A 19,828-nucleotide genomic window follows, 5' to 3' on the forward strand; every position below is an offset into this window, starting at 1 on the left:
TGATTGATTCATCTTTTGGTCTATAAAATGTTTGAAAATATGGAAAAATAATCATCCCAGTGACTCAAAGTCCAAGGTGATGTCTTTCAATGTTTTATACAAAATGGAGAGAAAACTGAGAGTCTACATATTTGATTTAGTTAACGACTTGTGGTCAAATCGTTAAAATATGTTGTCATTCAAAAATAGCAGAACTTATTAATTAAGGCTGTGAGTTTTTGAGAAAATTATTGATAGTTTTTAACTATTTACAATTAAAATTAAAATGTGTTTAACGATTAGATCAATAGAGGCTCTGGTACCAAAATCCTTGCTGCTCGGGTATTGTTACGACATCTAAGATGAATTCACAGTCCTCTATTTGAAAGAAAGTAATTTTAAGGCCAGAGTGTCAGTCTATAAACCCTCTGAAATCCACAAATCAAAAACAACCTCCAAAGGAATCTTTCAATCACGTCACTGAAACTCACAGACCTGATAGCATCGAGGCCGAGCAGACGTGAGCTCAGCGTTTGTCCTCGGTCTCGGTGCTGATGTAGACGTGAATGAGACTCGGCGACTCTCCGAACTCTCAGCGCTCCAAATCTGCACTCACAGAACAAACACACAAACAAAAATGCTATTGTGTGGCCTTTCAGCAGCACCGAGCATCAGCGCTAACAGACATTGTCTTTGCTTTCCCCCTGCTGTGTATTTTCAGAATGATTATTGTATGGCACATACAATATGTTAACATTATCATTGTGAGGGGAACCAAAACTGTTATTATGGAGCAGGAAGTGACCTGCCGGGACCCCTGGTGACCTCAGAGGGAAAGCGATGACCTCAGACTGACCTCTGGGATGGAGGCAGGTCGGCTGCTCCGCTCACTGGGGAGGAGAGGGTGATAGGTGTGGTTTCTCTGAAATGAGAAATGCAACAATGTGCTGGAAATCCCCAGTTTTTAAAAAAGGGGAATAAGGAAAAACTCATTTGTAGCTTTTTTTGGATGATATCTTCATGTCTGCAAAGTATTCAATGGGAGAATCAAAGCTTTGAGAAAAAGCCTGCTGTTGGTACTTGACACAAGTGCGCCCTCTTTTGATTGACCAAGGGACTGCATCCCTCGATGATCTATCCAACAGCTGTTAACTCCATTTTCCATCTTCATTCCCCAGTGTGTTGTCTTAAAAACATGCTAAATGCTGAGTTTCTCAAAACTTTATTTCAAATTTGACAGCTTTTCATGTCATCACCCATTCCACAAACATCCGTGTCCCATCTCTCGTGTCTCTTCTCGCATAAACCTAATCTCATGTATTCACTAATCTCATGGTCGAAAAAAAAAACATCACTTACAAAAAGAAAATAATACAAAATGTAGAAAATGTGACTGAGGGACATCAACAAGCATGTGGGATGAGACAAATTTAGAGCTTCGGATTTGTTCAAATATAAATGTCAGTTAGGGGGCGAGTAGAAAACAGTTGTAAGTGCAAAAGAGATACGATTTGAAAAACATTCACTTTCATACTTCAGAGCGAGAGATGGTTCAATCTTTGAATACGGCTTATGCGAGTAAAGACATGAGGACGAAAAGATTTGGGCAATCTGCAATTCTGCAATAAGTTTCCAACAAAAAAAAGTCCCATAACCATACATACAGAAAAAAAAGACAAAGTCCAGATCCGAACATGAAAATGAAGTGTCAAGTCTGAGCAGTGTGTCAGAGTTTAAGTGTAGCTCAACAAACTGAAATACAGACAAACAAAAAAAGCCAAATTTTGTGACGCAGAGCTGACCTCAAGTTTATCACAAGGCACACATTTTTGGATAAACCCGTCACTGCCAAAAGATCAGATTTTAATTGTCCATGTCTCAAGAATGGTACAAAAAATGTGTAAGCAAATGTGTCACATTTCATTTAATTCTCATTCATACAAATAGTCGGTCTTGTCTTGTCGCATGGATGATGTGTGTGTGTGTGTGTGTGTGTCTGTTCGTGTGTGGCAGGAGTAGTTTAGAGGGCGTCCAGCAGACTGTCGATGCGGCCGACCAGCTCTTGTCTCTTGCCGCTCAGCGTCTTCTCGCTCTCGATGTAAGCCTCCTTCTTCACCTTTCCGGCCACCAGACGCTCCGCCTCCTGGCTGGAGCGGCACACCAGCTCCTTCACCTGGCCGTCCAGCTTCTGCACCTCCCCGACCTGAGGGGGGGGGGGGGGGGGGGGGGGAAACATTAGCGTCTTTGTAATGACTTTCAAATTATTTCACTTATCTGTGCTTTCATTACACGTCACCCACCTTATCGGCCAAGTCAGATCCCTCGGCTTTGAGGCGGGCCTGAAGGGAGCTGATCTCATTGGTCAGGTTGCGGTGGTCCGCCTCCAGGGTTTTCCGTCCGCTATTTAGCGCCCCCGTGTCTCGAGATTGCTTATAGCGGTTCACCACCTCGTCCATGTGGCGGTACAGACCCAGACGCTTGTTGACCAGAGTCAGAACCTGCTCTGTGATGGAGGCCACCTTCATACGCACCTCAGCCGCAGGGTCCTGGACAAACAAGCAACACACATTTAAAACTATGATGCCAATAAGTGTAGACAGAATTATGCAGAATATCTGCCAAAAGGAGGAGGGTATCAGGGTTCAAATGAGGCCAGCAGAAACCAGGCTTCCTTTCTAAAAAGAGACACAAACGCTACTGTACCTTTGTGATGGCGAAGTCCAGGCGGACATATATGATGACAGTGAAGAAGAGGATGTAGAAGGCTCCTACAACCAGGAGAGGCTCCTGAAGCATCAAGATCCTGTTGAAGTTATAATGAACCTGAAAATCACAAGAGACAGTTTTTAAACTAGGTTAGAGTACACTTTCACAGAGTACATCACAATGTCTTTTGCTATATAGTTATAGTAGTGAGATGAGGTAAAATGAGGGTCAATGGTCGGTGTCTTAAGCTGTAAATCATGGGGCTGCCCTGAAAGGAGAGGGCTATATAACCCAATATCTAATGCTAAAATCATTATTTTGATTAGTTAGTAGACAAAAACAATGAATGACTTTCCAAAAATGGAATTGGATGCTATTTTCTGTAACACATTTGTAATTGAACACTTTTTTCTGACTGTATACCCTTTGAGGATGCAGTTCTGTGAAAAATGTGTTATGAAAGTACAGTATAGCCACACAAATACTCATAACAGTTACAGCACTAATCAGCCACTGAAGACTGTGATAATCATTAGAAACCACAAACAAGTCATACTGGTCCTTTGCCTTTTCCTAGAAGCTGTCCCAAGTCTTGTTTCACAAAGCAACCTTCATCATTTTGCTGAGAGATTCACCCACCTCCTCAAATCTGGAAGGACTGATGTAAAAACATTTATTCCCGTGTTAACTCACCCAAGTTTATACTACTCTTACACGTGAACTCGGCTGATTATAAGATATTTCTTGCCAGGAAGTGGCAGAGGAGGGAAGTGTCTCGAGTTGTGAAATCATTTCAATTTGAAGTATTTCACAATTACCTTAAAATATTTTGTGTGTCAGTTTTGTATTCCTTTGTAAAAACTAAAAAGACCTACAGTTCTGTTCTGCATGTAATCTTGTAAATAATGATATAGTAGCTAACTTTAGTCAAAGCAATCTTCTGCAAATCTGCCGATAAATGATGAATATGCATACAATATAGAATGCACAATCCCCATCATTTCCTACGGTTCTTCTTACCATAACGTCCTGGATGTGATGCTCCACCAGGTTGCTCTTGCTGGCCACCAGCACTGGTCGGCCAAAGGTATCCAGATATGTATAATGCAGCTGGTTTGGCTTGCGATCAATTTTGTAGGGTGTATCCATTTGGATGTTTCTGTAAGGAAAATGCCAGAAATCAGCATCACATACTGCAGAGATTTGTACTAAACATGCTTTGGATTTGCTTTCAAACACTAACCTGGCCCCCTCTGGGAGGATGATTTTCACGGTGAGGAAGTCAATCACCTGGTCATCATACACATGGTCAACGAGTCTCATCTTCAGAGAATACTGGTCACCTGAAACAGAAAAGCATTCGAGACATAAGCAGCACACCCTGGGATATTCCCCTTTTCAGTGTTAAACTCCTCTTGCGGTTATCATAAGTCAACCCACCCAGGGTGTAGAGGTACTCGTAGCTGGGCAGATTGTAGCCAATCATGTAGTGGGTCTTCCAGCCGCCGAACAAGGGGAAGCGAGGCCGGACCTCCACCTCCACAGAGTCATCCAGAACCTGCAGATGGGAGGTAGAGATGTTTCCAATCTCGTCTCTGTAGTAGACGTCCTGGGCCGATGCAGGGAGGATAGTCTGTTGAGGAGAAAGTATACAGTCATCATCATCATCATCATCATCACCGTAACAGTAAAAACATGGGAAGTGGATGCAGTTAACGTTTAATACCTTAAAGGATTTGACAGATGAGATGCCGCTGTCTGATTGGCGCTGATAGTCGTAGCGTGAGAAGGGCCCCTTCAGGACGGCCCCTGTGTGCCTCAGGTTGATGGTCTCCTCCACAGCGATGTTACCCCAGTGAGAGACCTCGATGGTGCGGACGATGTTGCTGATGGTGAGGAAGGGCGAGTTGTTCTCGTAATGGATCTTCAATGTATCCTGAACACACAAAAAACAGAACATTTCAGCAAACTTTCTCGCAGTTTCACCGGAAGTTTGTCGAATGTGGTCCGAGCTGTACCTCGCTGAACGGAGCCACGTCGCGGAAAGGTCCGTACTCGATGATCTCATCGTTCTTACTCGGGTTACCCAGCTTGGAGTAGGACTCCACAGTTTTGGAGGCCAGGCGGACGCGTGTGGTCTGGCTGCGGATGGGGTAAGGGGAGTACATGTAGTGGTTCCCTTGGAAGACCACCAGCTGGCGCTCGGCCTGGGTGATCTGAGAGGGGAAGGGCTGCAGGACGTGGCTGAAGGTCATCTCCAACTTTGCTTTCAGCTGAGCCCCCGCTGCCAGACTGGAAGGCAGCTGCACTTTGTAGAAAGCCCCACTGTGGAAAAGGATGAGACAGAGAGGAGCATGGGTAAGAACATTTGCATAATAATTTAAATTCTGCTGCTGGTGGATTATTGCTGCTGTCACAAAATAATTTTCCTTTAGGATGAATAAAATATCTATGTATTTTTCTATCTATCTTAGATCAGCCTCTCAGGAACTAAAAAAGGCAATCCTGTTTTAAGGAATTTATTTTTGGGATATGGAGTTTTATTGATTTACATTATACATAGAAAAATGCTGCCAAAATGACAAATTATTTGTCTTATAAATTGCAAATATTTGTTTGTTTTTTTCAAATAAAAAGTCACTGGAATGAATTAATCTGTGTCTTTTTTTGTGTTGGGAGTTTCTGAATGCTGGAGCGAGGAACTGTTGGAAAACCGTGTCTGATATGTTTTTACTGGCTGTTCTCAGAATCTATTTAGACAATGTAAGAATCCACTCTCTTACCTTTGGCCCTGAATTGTTGTCTGTTGGAGTTCAAGTGTGCCATCATCCTCCTCATCACCCTTTACCTGTAGGAAACATGGTGGTTTGAGCATACATTATTTAAAAAACACTTTCAAGCGAAACACATTTCTGAGCAATCAATATTGGAATTCGTTATTTTAAAATAAATGTACAATGTGAGTTAATTGTCTCAAACAGAGCATTGATACAGTTTAATACATCATGAAAGGGGGCTGGCCTGCGCAGTCACACACGGAAGCGATCTGCCCAGCTCATACGTGTCGCTCAGCCACTGACAGAGCGTGCAGCCTGCGGAAGTTAACATCCCTAGTCATTCAAAAAATGAATTAATCTAATATAAATTGAGCTGTTTGTTACATTATGGGGCACTGCAAATCCTCTGATCCCCAAAGTCTGCACTAATCAATATAATAGTAAATGCTGAAATAGTAGCTAACTGACTTCCTATAACGTGACTCCCCTCACTGAATCACACAAGTCTGATGTTAGCTAGCAGCTGTGATTGCATGCATGCACATTGTAAAATATGCTAGCTTGCTATTTACAGAATTGCTGCAGCCAAATGAGAAGAAAATGCATAATTTGACAGCAGCAAGACTTTGCACAGGCAAGCATTTAATAGCCTACTATGAGGTTGCTAACATGCTAAAGCTAGCTAGCCGGTTACAGCCGGAGGTGTTAGCGTTGCTTAAGATTCACTGGTGTTTTAGGCTCACCGAAGCTCCGATGTACGCCAGGTTCGGGACTAGTTCAGCCTCTATCCCTAATATGAAGTTATGAACGGCGGAGGGTCCCTGGTTGGACAGCACGATCTCCGCCGTGATCTTAGCCAGATGAGTGCTCAGGTCCACGGTTCTTTTCACGTCCTCGTAAACCAACCCGTCAGCAGAAACCTCCGAGCCCACAGCGGCCAGAAGCAGCAGCAGGCACGCTGCGAGAACCGGCGTCTTTCGAGCCATGTTTGGAGAAATTCAGAACTGAAATACCGGGAATAATTGCAGACAGAGACGGAGGGATATGTAGAGCAGCAAAGAAAGGCCGCCGTGCCGCTCTACATCAGAAAGGATGACGCTACATTCGGACCAACGTCATGACGTCACGGTGCGTGCTGCACGTTCACAAAGCGCCCTGCGTCGGACCCGATTGTGAAATCTAACAGGTAAACAACTTTTTTAAGATAAAAATCTATGGATAAAACCGATAAAACCAAAACTTGCCTTTTAAGACGACAACATAAAAGGTTTACCTCTCATTGTTGTCATGTTCTACTGTCATACCATTCCAACTGAAATATTAATGTTAGTTACTTTGCCTATTGATGACAGCGGTCCAGTTTAATATCAACAAATCAAAAACACCGAATTTCGTTGCGTTTCACCGAATGGGGTTTTGTGTTTTTATATGGTTTGTTTGTGACACATTGTGTTTGATTAGTTTGACCACACCACTTAGCCACACATGAAGCCGAAATAGCTCAGTTGGGAGAGCGTTAGACTGAAGATCTAAAGGTCCCTGGTTCGATCCCTGGTTTCGGCAGGCATCTGGCTTTTAGTCTCTGTGTGGAGGATGGAACATGACACAAGTATAAATACATAAATACAGGGATACATAAATAAATACGGGAATAAATAAATGTGGAAATAAATAAACTGCGTGTTTCACACAATATTGTTCTGCTTGGTAGCATTGGATACGGCAACATTTATAACAAATGTTGCTCTTGAAGTTGTGCACGTGTCTTTAACAATATCTTTGAGTTGCTATAATATTTTATTTCACTTCTTCGGACCAGTCCCCCTTTTATTTGGGAGCTTTGTGTCAAGTTGTACTACACAATGTAAGGAGAAACCCATGACTCTTCTCTCTTCAATAACTATTTCAAAAGCTTTCAGCACCGGGAATTTCCAGCATATTCATGTTCTGTATAAACCTTAAAGCCCCCTGAGACAAAAGTACAATTTGTGATATCGGGCTGATAAAATAAACTTTGATTTATTTATATTGATGTATTTGGCGCAAGAAGTACACTTCTCTTCAGAGCCCCTCAAGAGCCAGATATAAATGTTTATTAGCGTCAACAATGGTGTTGCTAAAGGTTTTGCTAGTACCTAAAACCTATGCCTAAAACTCAGTAACAGGATGGGATTTCTAACAGGTTTGAGATTTTTGATTTTGAAGCTCTTCTCCACTATAGCAGTGAGATAACGCACACATTTAACAAGCAGCACAATACACACTAGGATAAAGCAACATAATAACTGCTTGTTGTTCAGAAATAATGAAGTCATAGCCTGACTGTCCCAATCGAGATAACCGTTTTGTTGTTTGAATGGAGGTTTTGTTTTAATGGGAAAAAAACCTGAAGTTTGGTAAAGTTGGAAAGGTACCGAGGCTCCATTGTTTTTAAAGCACATATGAAAGAAACCTGACTCCAGATGCCCTGGTAGGCAGCTTTGTGTTTTCTGAACAGATATAAGAAATTGGACTGTCCCTTCCTGTGATGAGTTTCAACAAATGTTTTTACAATATCTCCTCTGACAAGTTCTCTCCTCCTCATCTCAAAGTGTTCCATCGTTAAAATGTTATGAAAAAAAGGTTTTGCATTGTAACGGATATTTACTTAAAAGGTAAAATACCATTGGTCAGGTTATAAAGCTTGAAGGTAGAAGCTTTTAATTTAAGATAATGTTATAATGTAAGGTAATAGTAAGATGTTAATGCAATATGTGTGTGGCTTGTGTGTGTAAATGGATGTCTGCCAACCTGAGGGTTCAACTCCGAGCATGCTCTATTGTTTTGTTATTTTACCTCACCGAGCTGCCGGGGAGGAACTCTTGCAAGTTCTTTAGAGAATAACAGCTCTCGGAAACTCTTGTAAAAACGTTTTTAATTGTGGTGTAAAAAACGGAAAAAGGTAGAAAGATATTTATGCTTAATTCCAGTTTTTTCTAACGGACATATTCAGGTAGTCCCATTCTACCCCTAATATACGAATGAGCCCATTCTGTAACATTTTGATGAAATACATCTGGGTGTATCTGGCACAAGGAGTAAATGGATACCAATGTGGAGGTCAGTTTTTTCTAAATGTTTTCCGGAACAGATGTGAAAAATTGATGGTTACTACTGGAGATGAGTTCAAACAAATGTTCTTTAACAATATCTTTGTGTCGCCTTGTAACCCTAATAAAGGTAGATGCCAATCCTGTAAAATTTGACTGGAATAATATGTAGGCTACTGGTGTCTTTGGCTGAAGGGGTAAATGGATGCCTAACAAGCAGAGGGTTGGTGGTTCGCCTAGATGGCGTGTGTGGGTGACAGAGTACAGAGTACATAAATGCTATTCAAAGAATTATAATGACAATTAAAAATACAATGATTAAATAAAAAAATGATATCAATACATAAACAATGACTCATTAAATAATAATTAATATTGATAGAGTACAGATGTTGTTTTTTTAGCCCATCTAATTCTATTTTACATGTATTTAGTTCACCTGCATTACTTGCACATTGGTCACTTGCAACATTCTCTTGCATTATTTTACTTCTATTCTGTTTCTTTTTGCACTATTTTTATTGTTTTATGTCTTATGTGATGGGATTGTAATTGCCATACCTTCACTGTAGCTACGGTGCTAACCGATTTGAGCACCAGGAAAAGCACTATATAAATAATAATATATTATAATTAATATTATTATTATGAGATAAAACCGTTGAATGCTTGAGTCAAGTGTTGTTGACTTGTCCTGTGCAACAAGGCGTGTCCATAGCGTGACGTCAGCCATCCCGACAGAGCTTGTTTTGGAGGAAGTGAGCAGAGCTCAGCTAGCAGCTAGCACGGTTAGCTTGACAGGGGAAAGCAAAGCATTAACGGGAACGAAACCGACCATTGTACCAAATCGCTTCTGTTACACGAAGGGAGGGATATATCGGCAGTGGCAGTGTCGATTTTGATAAGCAGGCTTAGCTGCGAGGCTAGCTATCGGAGAATATTGAGCTGTTGATGCGCTAAAAAGTGTTGTTTTCTGACGGTTTACAGGATCTGTTAGCCTGTTAGTTAGCCTAGCTAGCGCTCCCAACTGAGGCAGAAGAAAAGTCCCACTTTTGATCTTTTCTACCGCAGGATCATCGCCCAGGTTGGTTTGAGTTGTCTGTCGTACTTGTTTTTTTTACTAACAATATACACAATAACGATATAGCTGTCGTCAACTTAGTTTCACATTTGGTAAAATCCTTGCTTAGCTCACTAAACGTTAGCTTAAATCAAGAAGTGTCACCGATGTGGTAATTGTTCGCTGACACGTTATGAAAATTAGTATTTAGTTGATTTGTAAATTGTCTTTATTTAATAACAATACTATTCACCTAGCCATGTTTCATAATGTTCTTCTATGCTTAACTAGCTATCTGGAATTTGATCTCCGACATGTATGTTTGATGTTTTAATGGTTACAATTTAAAATATGAAGTCTGTTTATTAAGTAGAAATATATACTACCAGAAAAGTGTATATATTGACTGATCATACCTATGGATTATACCGGTGTGTTTTGTCTTAAACTACAGCATTTGCTGTGCTAATCATGCTTGCCAAGTCATGGTTCCGTTAGTCCTGTGTTTTAAAACCATGTGACCAGTCCCTGACACAGTGTCATGGGGTGCAGATTATGAGCCGCCCGCAGCGATAGCTCTATGCTAGTTTTGCCTCATAATAGCACTGATGTGGATTCAAGCCGCTGCTTTTTGATACACATTAGTGGTTGAGTGTTGTGTAGAGAAACCCCATTAATGTTTTTTTCTTCCATAATGCTTTCTCCAGGGTCTAACAGAAGGGAATTATGATTTAAAGCCCATCGGTAATACAGTTTGGACTTTGCTCATACAGCTGTACGAGGTGGTTTATTATTACAATGCAGCACACTCAGTCAAAATCAGAAAGGCTTGGTGATGTCTTGAGCAGACACATAAAAGAGATTTATTGCAAATACAACCAGTACCTCTGAATACCATTAGTTATCAGAAATATGGTTTATATATTTTTAATGTAAGAAGACACATTTCTGCTTGTCTTGTAAAAACTCACTAGCACATTTAGTTAGGATGAATTTAAAGGATCTTGGAAATAAAGATGAGTCAATCGGGGAAAGAAGATTGCATCAACACCTGCTCATCTGGTTTGACAATAACAGGTCTCAGTTGGGAAGTCCTCATGAAGCAATTCAGTATTGACATGTGATGATAAGATCCATGGCTTCATTCAGTGTGTTTCGAGTGAATGTGGTTTTGATCTTTTTTTTTCTTCTATGTATGCTTTTTAAAAAGCTGCACATTTAATCTTGGGGAAAGATTATACTTTTTTGTTTTAATCCATTGAATGGTTTGTGAAAATATATAACACCAAATCTACACTTTACAGTATTAATAATTACAGCTAGCGTTTGTGCTCAAAATAGTTTATTTCATCAACATCCTGAGCACGGCATTGTTCAAATAACTGTGGGTAAAAAAAACAAATATAGTGAATTGTGCGTTTTATGAATTGTTTTGAGAGCCTGTATTTAGAGCCTCTTGGTACATTGTGTTGCAGCTTATTGTTTTACACCAATTGCTGTATTTTTCTTTGTGAAGTAAAGGAAACTGGACTGTAGGAGTGACTGCAGTTGGTTTCATTCCTACAACAGGCCCATTTCTTTGACATTTATTTGGAGATCACACACATGTTATCGTCTTTCAGTCAAAGCTGTTGGCCCATAACTAAAGAGTCATCACTCAGGCATCGCTGTATCCGTCTTGTTTGAGCACTTCCAATGTTGCCCTGCTTTTACTAGAAGACTTTTATTCTCCCATCTTCTCTACTTTTTTTTTTTTTTACAGCTGTGGCACAATGACGTCAAGGAAGAAAGTTCTACTCAAAGTCATCATCCTCGGAGACTCCGGGTGAGTGTCGTTGAGCCTTAGCATCAAAGCACTTCATTAGGGGATTTAATCTATTCCTATAATGATTTTGTGTGCACCATGAATCAATGCACCTCAGTGGCTTCATCACAGTCTCTGAATGTTGTCCTGTGATTTATTTGTTTCCTCCTAGAGTTGGGAAGACCTCGTTGATGAACCAGTATGTGAATAAGAAGTTCAGTAACCAGTACAAAGCCACAATAGGCGCTGATTTCCTGACGAAAGAAGTCATGGTGGATGACAGACTCGTCACAATGCAGGTACTTTGAAAACTTTCACAAAAAGGCCATGCTACCCTATCTTTCATTGAAACACAATGTACATGTCTTAAACCAGCACTAAATGCAACAATGGTCTGCCAAGGGTTTTAATGTGTACCAGAGTAAAGGCAGTATTTCGTTCTACAACTGTCAAATGCATTTAATGAATTGTTAAAAGAAACCACAAGGCTCAAACTTTTTGTGTATTTTCATTACCACAATCATTTTGTAACAGTCGTATTTAGTTAAACCCAGAGAAATAAATCCAAAGAATCTATAATGTAAATAGCCTCATCCCAATACCCCTCCTCGACTCCTCCTTTCCCTCACTCGCGTCCCTTCCTTGCGTCTTAGCTCCACCTCCGTAAGATGCGAGCGAGAGACACGAGGAGGAGACACGAGGACAGAGGAGTCCTCAGGTATTAATTGGGACGTCCTCGTTCACTCAAACGTCACTTTTAAACGACGTCTGTTAATGATGACATGTGCACAGCTGTAGGCCTTAACTGAATAACCCCTTAGAACCGGCCCATTTGTTGTTAAATATTTATTTAAATGAATGCTGTCAAAATTATCGCGTTAACGGCGCTAATTAATTTTTTGAATTAATTGAGGTAAAATATTTAACGCATCTAACGCATGTGCAGAATGGCCCGCCCCATACATCCCACCAGTGGCAGCACCAGGGTAGGCTACACCCATACCAAGAAATGGCTTAGGCCCACCATGAAAAATGATGTTAAAGTAAGCAAAATAAAGTCTGCCAACTCGCGCCGAGCATTGCACAGACAGCAGTTAGTAAGATTGATTTCAGTAGCCACTTGTCTGGAAATACCGAAGACCAGAAACGGTTTTGAAAACTTTTGTCACGTAGTGATCGTCTTCTCAATAGAACATCTTTGATAATGTCTTCTGGCCAATCAGAATCAAGATAACGGCGTGTTGTTGTTGCAGGAAGCCCCGACGGAGAATACTTTTGCTGTAGTACAGGGGTGCACATAACTGGTACGCAGGTTATGTGCGTAATCTGAAATGCGTACCATCACTTGTGTCACAAAGCGCATTTGCGTACCGACGTACTTGTGAAGCTTTTCCAGAAGGCGGTTAGATCACCGGACGACAGAGTCGGTCTCCGTGTGCACGGACAGGGCTGCTGTTAACGTCGGTCTGTACAACGGAATTGTGCCAAAACTACGCCAACCGGCCGCGGAGGGAGACTCCCCCCCCCTGCACTGGAGAACTGCGCTAAAACAGCTGATCACAACGTTCACACTCCACTAGCCCCCCCCCCCCCCCCCGTATAAAAGGCCAATCTGAAACGTGCAGTTTTGCTTTATTGGGGGGCTCTGGGGGGGTCCGAAAACCCTAGGGTTAAACCCTAACCCTAACATGTCACCCATATCCTTCGCATAGAGTTGATCAGGTTGTTGATTGTGGCCTGTGGAATGTTGGTCCACTCCTCTTCAATGGCTGTGCGAAGTTGCTGGATATTGGCAGGAACTGGAACACGCTGTCGTATACGCCGATCCAGAGCATCCCAAACATGCTCAATGGGTGACATGTTAGGGTTAGGGTTTAACCCTAGGGTTTTCGGACCCCCCCAGACCCCCCCAATAAAGCAAAACTGCACGTTTCAGAGTGGCCTTTTATTGTGGCCAGCCTAAGGCACACCTGTGCAATAATCATGCTGTCTAATCAGCATCTTGATATGCCACACCTGTGAGGTGGGATGGATTATCTCGGCAAAGGAGAAGTGCTCACTATCACAGATTTTTTCAGATTTGTGAACAATATTTGAGAGAAATGGTTATTTTGTGTATATAGAAAATGTTTTAGATCTTTGAGTTCATCTCATGAAAAATGGGAGCAAAAACAAAAGTCTTGCATTTATATTTTTGTTCAGTGTAAGTAAAATGTAACATTTATTCTTTCAGTATTTGGGTTCAACACATGCACCACAGAGTGAAAATGAACCTACTACCTAAACACAATTATGGCAGAAACGCAATCAAAGTGCCTTCTTTTACTCTTTCGTTTCTTTACAGTGTACGTAATAAGGTGGATCTGGTTCACCTGAACATCGTTAGCACTGCAGCCAGAGTATCACCTTCATCTCCTTATTTGCAGTAATCTGATTATTTTGTGCATGTAAACACCTTGTCCTCTTTTTCTGTTCCTCAGATTTGGGACACAGCCGGTCAGGAGAGGTTCCAGTCTTTAGGCGTAGCGTTTTACCGCGGAGCCGACTGCTGCGTCCTGGTGTTCGACGTCACGGCACCAAACACCTTCAAGACCCTGGACAGCTGGAGGGACGAGTTCCTGATCCAGGCCAGCCCCCGAGACCCCGAGAACTTCCCCTTCGTGGTGCTGGGCAACAAGATTGACTTGGAGAACAGACAGGTGGGTCCAGATAATCTCATTTAAGGTCTCCTTATGTCCTTTTTTGTGTAAATCTACAGTTGTGAGTGGTTATTTCTGAGTTTTGGAATAGCCTGGATTAAGCGTGTCATTATTTTCAGTCTTTTTATATTACATTTTCACTATTTTAACAATTGTTGTGGCCAAAAGTATTTACAGTAACAATATTATCATGATATCAATAGAAAATGTAATAATGCCACCAATTGAAATGTGGCAAATGTATTACACTGATTTGTGGTTGGGGGTGTTGGAAAAGGCAGACAGAGCAAGAACAAAAAGTCACATCATAGTTATATTTTCCAGCGGTGTTGTTTATGGGGGGAGGGGGGGCTCCAAGAAAATTGAAGTTAGTACAGTTATGGTTTGTACTTTTTGAGACCTTTTTAAAATTGGTTCTGAACAGTTTTTAAAATATCCTACTATCTAGAAGCTAATAACAATGCAAACGTATCTTTTACTTTGTTTATTGTGCATTTTGACTCTTTTTTTTTTGGCAAATAAGATGAGTAGACTAATGTATTAAGTTGAGAGGCAAGCACATGTTCATCAAATTTAATAACAACAGATCCATGGTAAAAACAGTATTGTAATAAAGCAGCATTAGAGAGTAAATGACATATAAGCAATAAAGTAGAGAATGGAAGCACTAGATTATTTACATGATATTACCAAATTACTACCATAATATCAATATTATGGTATTCTCTGGTATTTATCTCAAGACCCGTTTCTCAGTATGACATCACTTCCTTTGTGTTTCAGGTAACCACCAAGCGAGCACAGGCGTGGTGTCAAAGCAAGAACAACATCCCATATTTTGAAACAAGCGCCAAGGAGGCGATCAACGTGGAGCAAGCCTTCCAGACTATTGCACGCAACGCCCTTAAACAGGTAACGTAGGCCTGCACTGAAACACTTATTGAATGCATGTAAATAAATCGTATTTTTCAGCATGGATTCTTGTGAAAGATGCATCTACATCGTCTGATTTCAGGAGACCGAAGTGGAGTTGTACAACGAGTTCCCCGAGCCGATAAAGCTGGACAGGAACGAGCGAGCCAAGCCGTCAGCGGAGACCTGCAGCTGCTGAGGACTCTGAAGATCTCCAGGGGTTTGGGGGGGGATCCCCGTCACTTCCCTGTCTTGCCTTGTCTATATATCCCTTATCCCATGGGCCACTGTGTTTAACCCTAATGCCCAACAAACAAGGAGCATCCCACTCATTGAGTATACTACACACACAGGCATTCTGCACTCACCTCCTTATGTATACAAAACACACATTTTCTATAAAATATCAGTCTCCTAGCCCAAAGAACACCCTAAGGAAACATCATGGAGGTTACTTGTATGATGCTTATTACTTCCCAGTTTTCCCCCCATGTACTTTTCCATGATGATGGTGGTGGTGGTTCGGGGTAACCTCATTTTCGGTTCCATGCATATCGCTGCTTTCACGCCCAGTTTTGGTTCTAACTGCTTTTATTTGGTCAATCGAAGCATTATATCTACATATTTGTGTTGATGAGTAAAATTAGAAAAAACTAATGTTTAGTTGTTGGGCTTTTTTTCATCAGTTTCTTAAACAAGTGGTGGTTGTTTTCTACTTTCACGGCCCGCCACTGCTGCATGAATGGAGGAAAAACACTGCTCCCCCATTTTACTAATTTGTGTTGTGGCTTAATTTTGTTTAACTTTAAAATAGAAAACACTTGTTACCATGGTTTCACTTTACCTCATGCAATCTATAAAGAAATCAGTTGGTAGTGAAGGATCAGAATGTGTGAAGGTGGGTCACACTCATATGCTGTCTGCTGGTTAATTGGCACAGAATTAGAAATCCAGCTCCGTGATTGGTCCGTCAGTGTGTACAGAATTCAGATTTTTCTTTTTGCACTTTGCTGTAATCCACAATTACTGATGACATCTCATTTTTGGAGCCACACTAAACGCATTTGTAGCTCAGGTTGAGGACATTTGTGTGACTGGGCTCCTAACAAGCTGTTTGTCCACTGTAGGAAGTGAAGGTGCATCTCATACCCGCTTGTTTTTGGTACATTTGACGTGGGAATTAACCAAATGAAGACAGTATGTCATTCTACCTGAGCAGAGGTCTTTCTCATCACCATTCATAACTGATGCTATTAGTTAGTTTCTTTTTACTGTAAACTATTGCAAGACTTTGTATATTTGCAAACCTCTCAATCGTTGTGTGGGGGAGGCAAAGCGTGGTGTTGTAATTCTCCATATCCGACTCTGCCAGTCGCTCGTTGGCCAACGATTTAAGTGCTTGACATTTCTTTTAACCGATCAGACCTTTAACTGTCTGTTCATATTATGTTAAAACTTTGAAATGCATTATAGATTACAAGATAGCATACATACTGTAACTTTGAAAGAAGAAAACAAATGTGGGGTGGAGGGAGTATTGGCATTCATCATTATTATATTATTAATATGATAAATGCATAGAATCTACATTGTTGCGAAATGTCTTCGCGTTTCAAGTAATAAAAAATCTTGAATAAAACATGCTGGTTATTTCTGACATTTATTAACATACTGAAATGAAATGGTACAAACATTTGAAGCGTTATCTTAAAATACTATTGGTTTATAAGCAAAGGCATACTATAGAGAAGAGGAATACATATGGCTTAAATGTACAAGTTCACATCCTTATTTGGTTCTTGGTTTCTTATTGGCCCCCTGAAGCCACTGCTGGAGGCCTCCTGCAGATTTGCTCTGAGCCTCTGCTTTGATTTCTTTCTCTTCTGGACTCTCGCCCATGTCGGGGTCCTTCCTCTTTGAAGGTGCACTGCTCTTCAGCCAGCTCATCATCATCTTACTGCTGGCTGTGGGTTTGGGCTCCTGGGGGGGGGTCAAGAGTCAGATTGTTCAGTTTAAATCTAAAACTTACACTTTATTGCTACATTTTCCCAACAAAGTTAAATTACCTTTGTGCTGTTGAGATCCACTGGCTGAAGGCACTCTGGGGAGTTGTTGCGAGAGTTATTCACTAACGAAGAGACGGGATGAAAAGTCAAACTGTTTTTAGACTGGAGCAGCTTCAAGGCATCCAGAGACTTCACATCCCCAAAATCCAGCCATCTTCTCACTTCTTCCTCCCCGTCCAGGACAGCTGGCATCCTAAAAACACAACCAATCAGGAAATAGGGTTTATTTCAGACACATAGACAAAAAAAGCCACCATGAACGATCCTTACCTGTCATGGATGCCTTCCAGGCTTTTGGAGGCGTTCACAGTGATTACGCTGTACGTGTAGAGGGGTTCTCCACCACCGGGAGGCGTCCAGCAGTCAAATAGTCCAGCCATGGTCAGCAGCTTCCATCCAGTCCACTCACCTGGTTCTCCTCCCTGGCCAACATAGAGAGGCATAGCCACAAGAATTAGCAGATTTAATTAATAGAGAAAGACCAGCATCCAAACTAAAGCATGACTTTGTAGGTAATGTTACTTTGAAAGCTAAAGAAACACCTGGCGGACAAATGCACATTTTTGCTTTGGCTACTCTCCCACACAGGATATTTTCAGCCGTGGTAATTTCCGCCACAGCTGCATTCTTCTATTCCGGATGAAAGCGAAATGTTCATAGTGCTTATATTGCTGCAGAAAACCCAATATGAACCTGAGTCGAGTCGGGGGAGGCCAACTCTGGAGGGCACGCTGTCTCCGAGTTCTCCTTATTGCGGGTTGAGGTCATGGGGTCGTCTTCATCCTCGGTTTTTTCTTCACTGGTTCCCTTAGTCTGAGGGAAGTATATGAAGAAAGGCTGCTTGTCTTTTTCCTGCCTCCTCCACTCATAGAAGCCATCAGCCAGGATGACGCAGCGCTGCCCTTTTATCAGAGGGTCCTTTGGGGACACGATAAAATGAGTACATGTTTCATGAAACACAGGAAATTCAACAGCTTAGCATTGTCTCAAACCGTTTGTACCTTGTATGTTTTCTTTTCCAGTATATTCTCACTGCGACAGTTGTTGGTACTGTATTGCATTTTTTTCGGGTCATTCTCCTTGAACCAGGCGGGCACCAGACCCCAACGCATGGAAGCCAACACACACTCATCCACAGGAGCAGTCTGAACACATACAAGGAGTGAACACAATAACATGAGCACCTTCAATGAGGATGCAAATGGCCATTTTTATTTTTCTGTTTCTAATGCCTGATGAGTGATGCAAATATACAAGCTACTTGCTAATAGTGTGTCATGCCCATGTATGACACACTATTAGCAAGTAGCAAAACCTTTTTGAGGCTTACAATGGAAACATTTTATTGGGAATGTGACGGAGAAACGTTTCTCTATCCTTTCTGTATAAAAAGTCATGTTAAAGTATTGTTTTAAGTGTTGTTGTTTTCTATCTTAATCTGGCATGAATCTCCTCTCTTTTTTAGAGATTAATGTTTTTTTATACATGGTCCTTGTTTAGTAAAGACATACAAATAATATTATATGAAGAAGTATCTTGTTGATTATTAGAGCTCTTCTTTTTGGTGTTGTTCCTGTGTTAATATTGCATTAAAGAAGTTTTTCAGGAATGTCTCTTGAAATGTACACCTGTCCTATGTGGCGTCCTTTACCTCTTTCTTAGTGAGCAGGATAAAGACATTACTACCTTATCAAAGTGCCTGTGGGACAGCAGGACGGGGCTCATGGACTGCGGGCTCTTGTTGTAAGACGGTCGGTATTTATCCGCGTCTCCCTCCCTCCAGCGGGGCTCTCTCCTCTGTCCTCCCCGGGATCTGTAGCTGCAGGCTCGGCTCACCTCGTCAGGAGCAAGGGTGCACGCAGTCCTTCCACACATTTTACTGCGAGAAAACAACTGTGCATGCACCTGACAGACAGACATTTTCAAGGTAAGTTCTTCAATGTTAGCATGTTAGCTTGAGTTATTTTTTCCAAACAAATGCATTTAATTTCAAATAGCTGGAAAGGCATTTAACAACGTTGGTCGGCTTACCTGTTTTTGAGTGTGTTTGATATGTATGTATCGTGAAGTTGCCGTTATTAGCTATGTGTTGTGTTTTCAGCGTGCATGTGTGTAAGTAGGCTATGTGTACACATCTGAAAGTAGAGCGGGGAATGCCTGGGCATAGGCTGAAGCACACGTGACACCGTGACGTAGCATACAGCAGTCCCTCCTCCTGTCACAAGATGGCGACATAAACAGACAAAAATATCGAAAATATACAAAAATATCGAAAATAGACAAAAAAAGAAAAGACCATACTGACATTTTCCCAGTGGTGTAAAGTAAGTACATTTTCTACGCGAACAAGAAAACCTCCACTTGTTTTTGACCAACTGAAAAAATGTCTTAAAGCTTTATTTTGCTACCGTTTTGTTTAGAAATCACCGAAGATGTTTTGAAACTAAACTTTTTACACACTTAGATACTTTGCAGATTTTATTGGCAGTTTCTTTATAGGTAAATCTACACACATTTTATTATATTAGCTAACCAGTAGTTTATAAATGTATTACAAATAAACCCAATCTTTACCGAGTGCAGGATTGGTAAATATTATTTTCTTAAGTACAAATGTAATGTACTTATAGTTGTAACTGACTATTTGTACTACTTTACTTCAGTAAATAATCGGAGTACTTCCTCCACGTGGGCATAAGCATGACGATATTTAATATCCTAGTGAAGGTAAACAAC

The 19,828-nt window shown here is 41.2% G+C and overlaps 3 protein-coding genes across 4 annotated transcripts; 1 reads left to right on the forward strand and 2 right to left on the reverse strand.

The window, feature by feature from the left end:
* Positions 1 to 1,185: 1,185 nt before the first annotated feature.
* Positions 1,186 to 6,566, reverse strand: rpn1 (ribophorin I). The gene is made up of 10 exons (XM_079682276.1): positions 6,206 to 6,566; positions 5,469 to 5,533; positions 4,704 to 5,010; positions 4,412 to 4,621; positions 4,126 to 4,318; positions 3,929 to 4,028; positions 3,706 to 3,844; positions 2,683 to 2,802; positions 2,280 to 2,525; positions 1,186 to 2,182 (listed from the first exon to the last, which is right to left on the reverse strand). Exons 1-10 carry the CDS (start codon positions 6,446 to 6,448, stop codon positions 2,000 to 2,002), a joined length of 1,806 nt encoding a protein of 601 aa, XP_079538402.1. The 5' UTR covers positions 6,449 to 6,566; the 3' UTR covers positions 1,186 to 1,999.
* A 15-nt stretch (positions 6,567 to 6,581) lies between these two features.
* On the forward strand, positions 6,582 to 16,665 carry rab7a (RAB7a, member RAS oncogene family). 2 transcript variants are annotated; one of them, XM_079682288.1, is made up of 6 exons: positions 6,582 to 6,648; positions 11,374 to 11,436; positions 11,588 to 11,714; positions 13,896 to 14,114; positions 14,898 to 15,026; positions 15,130 to 16,665. In XM_079682288.1, the coding sequence occupies exons 2-6, from the start codon at positions 11,384 to 11,386 to the stop codon at positions 15,223 to 15,225; spliced, it is 624 nt and encodes a 207-aa protein (XP_079538414.1). In that variant the 5' UTR covers positions 6,582 to 6,648; positions 11,374 to 11,383; the 3' UTR covers positions 15,226 to 16,665. The 2 variants fall into 2 exon arrangements, with proteins under 2 accessions (XP_079538414.1, XP_079538413.1); XM_079682287.1 differs by lacking the exon at positions 6,582 to 6,648 and adding an exon at positions 9,283 to 9,635.
* Positions 16,081 to 19,266, reverse strand: hmces (5-hydroxymethylcytosine binding, ES cell specific). Its single transcript, XM_079682283.1, has 7 exons — positions 19,124 to 19,266; positions 18,779 to 18,997; positions 18,094 to 18,237; positions 17,786 to 18,010; positions 17,363 to 17,514; positions 17,093 to 17,285; positions 16,081 to 17,006 (listed from the first exon to the last, which is right to left on the reverse strand). The coding sequence occupies exons 2-7, from the start codon at positions 18,965 to 18,967 to the stop codon at positions 16,815 to 16,817; spliced, it is 1,095 nt and encodes a 364-aa protein (XP_079538409.1). The 5' UTR covers positions 18,968 to 18,997; positions 19,124 to 19,266; the 3' UTR covers positions 16,081 to 16,814.
* Between the last annotated feature and the right edge of the window lie 562 nt (positions 19,267 to 19,828).

Source organism: Notothenia rossii (assembly GCF_949606895.1).
Source record: "Notothenia rossii genome assembly, chromosome: 5".
Classification (NCBI taxonomy): Eukaryota; Metazoa; Chordata; class Actinopteri; order Perciformes; family Nototheniidae; genus Notothenia; species Notothenia rossii.

Excerpts from the sequence above, each read along its gene's own strand:
- rpn1 (XM_079682276.1), bottom strand. The coding sequence starts at position 6,448 with ATGGCTCGAAAGACGCCGGTTCTCGCAGCGTGCCTGCTGCTGCTTCTG. Across the intron at positions 4,622-4,703 it reads ACGTGGCTCCGTTCAGCGAG|GATACATTGAAGATCCATTA; the intron begins GTACAGCTCGGA and ends TTGTGTGTTCAG. Across the intron at positions 4,029-4,125 it reads CGAGTACCTCTACACCCTGG|GTGACCAGTATTCTCTGAAG; the intron begins GTGGGTTGACTT and ends TTTCTGTTTCAG.
- rab7a (XM_079682288.1), top strand. The coding sequence starts at position 11,384 with ATGACGTCAAGGAAGAAAGTTCTACTCAAAGTCATCATCCTCGGAGAC. Across the intron at positions 11,437-11,587 it reads ATCATCCTCGGAGACTCCGG|AGTTGGGAAGACCTCGTTGA; the intron begins GTGAGTGTCGTT and ends GTTTCCTCCTAG. Across the intron at positions 15,027-15,129 it reads CACGCAACGCCCTTAAACAG|GAGACCGAAGTGGAGTTGTA; the intron begins GTAACGTAGGCC and ends GTCTGATTTCAG.
- hmces (XM_079682283.1), bottom strand. The coding sequence starts at position 18,967 with ATGTGTGGAAGGACTGCGTGCACCCTTGCTCCTGACGAGGTGAGCCGA. Across the intron at positions 18,011-18,093 it reads TGGAAAAGAAAACATACAAG|GACCCTCTGATAAAAGGGCA; the intron begins GTACAAACGGTT and ends GTGTCCCCAAAG. Across the intron at positions 17,007-17,092 it reads TGGATCTCAACAGCACAAAG|GAGCCCAAACCCACAGCCAG; the intron begins GTAATTTAACTT and ends ACCCCCCCCCAG.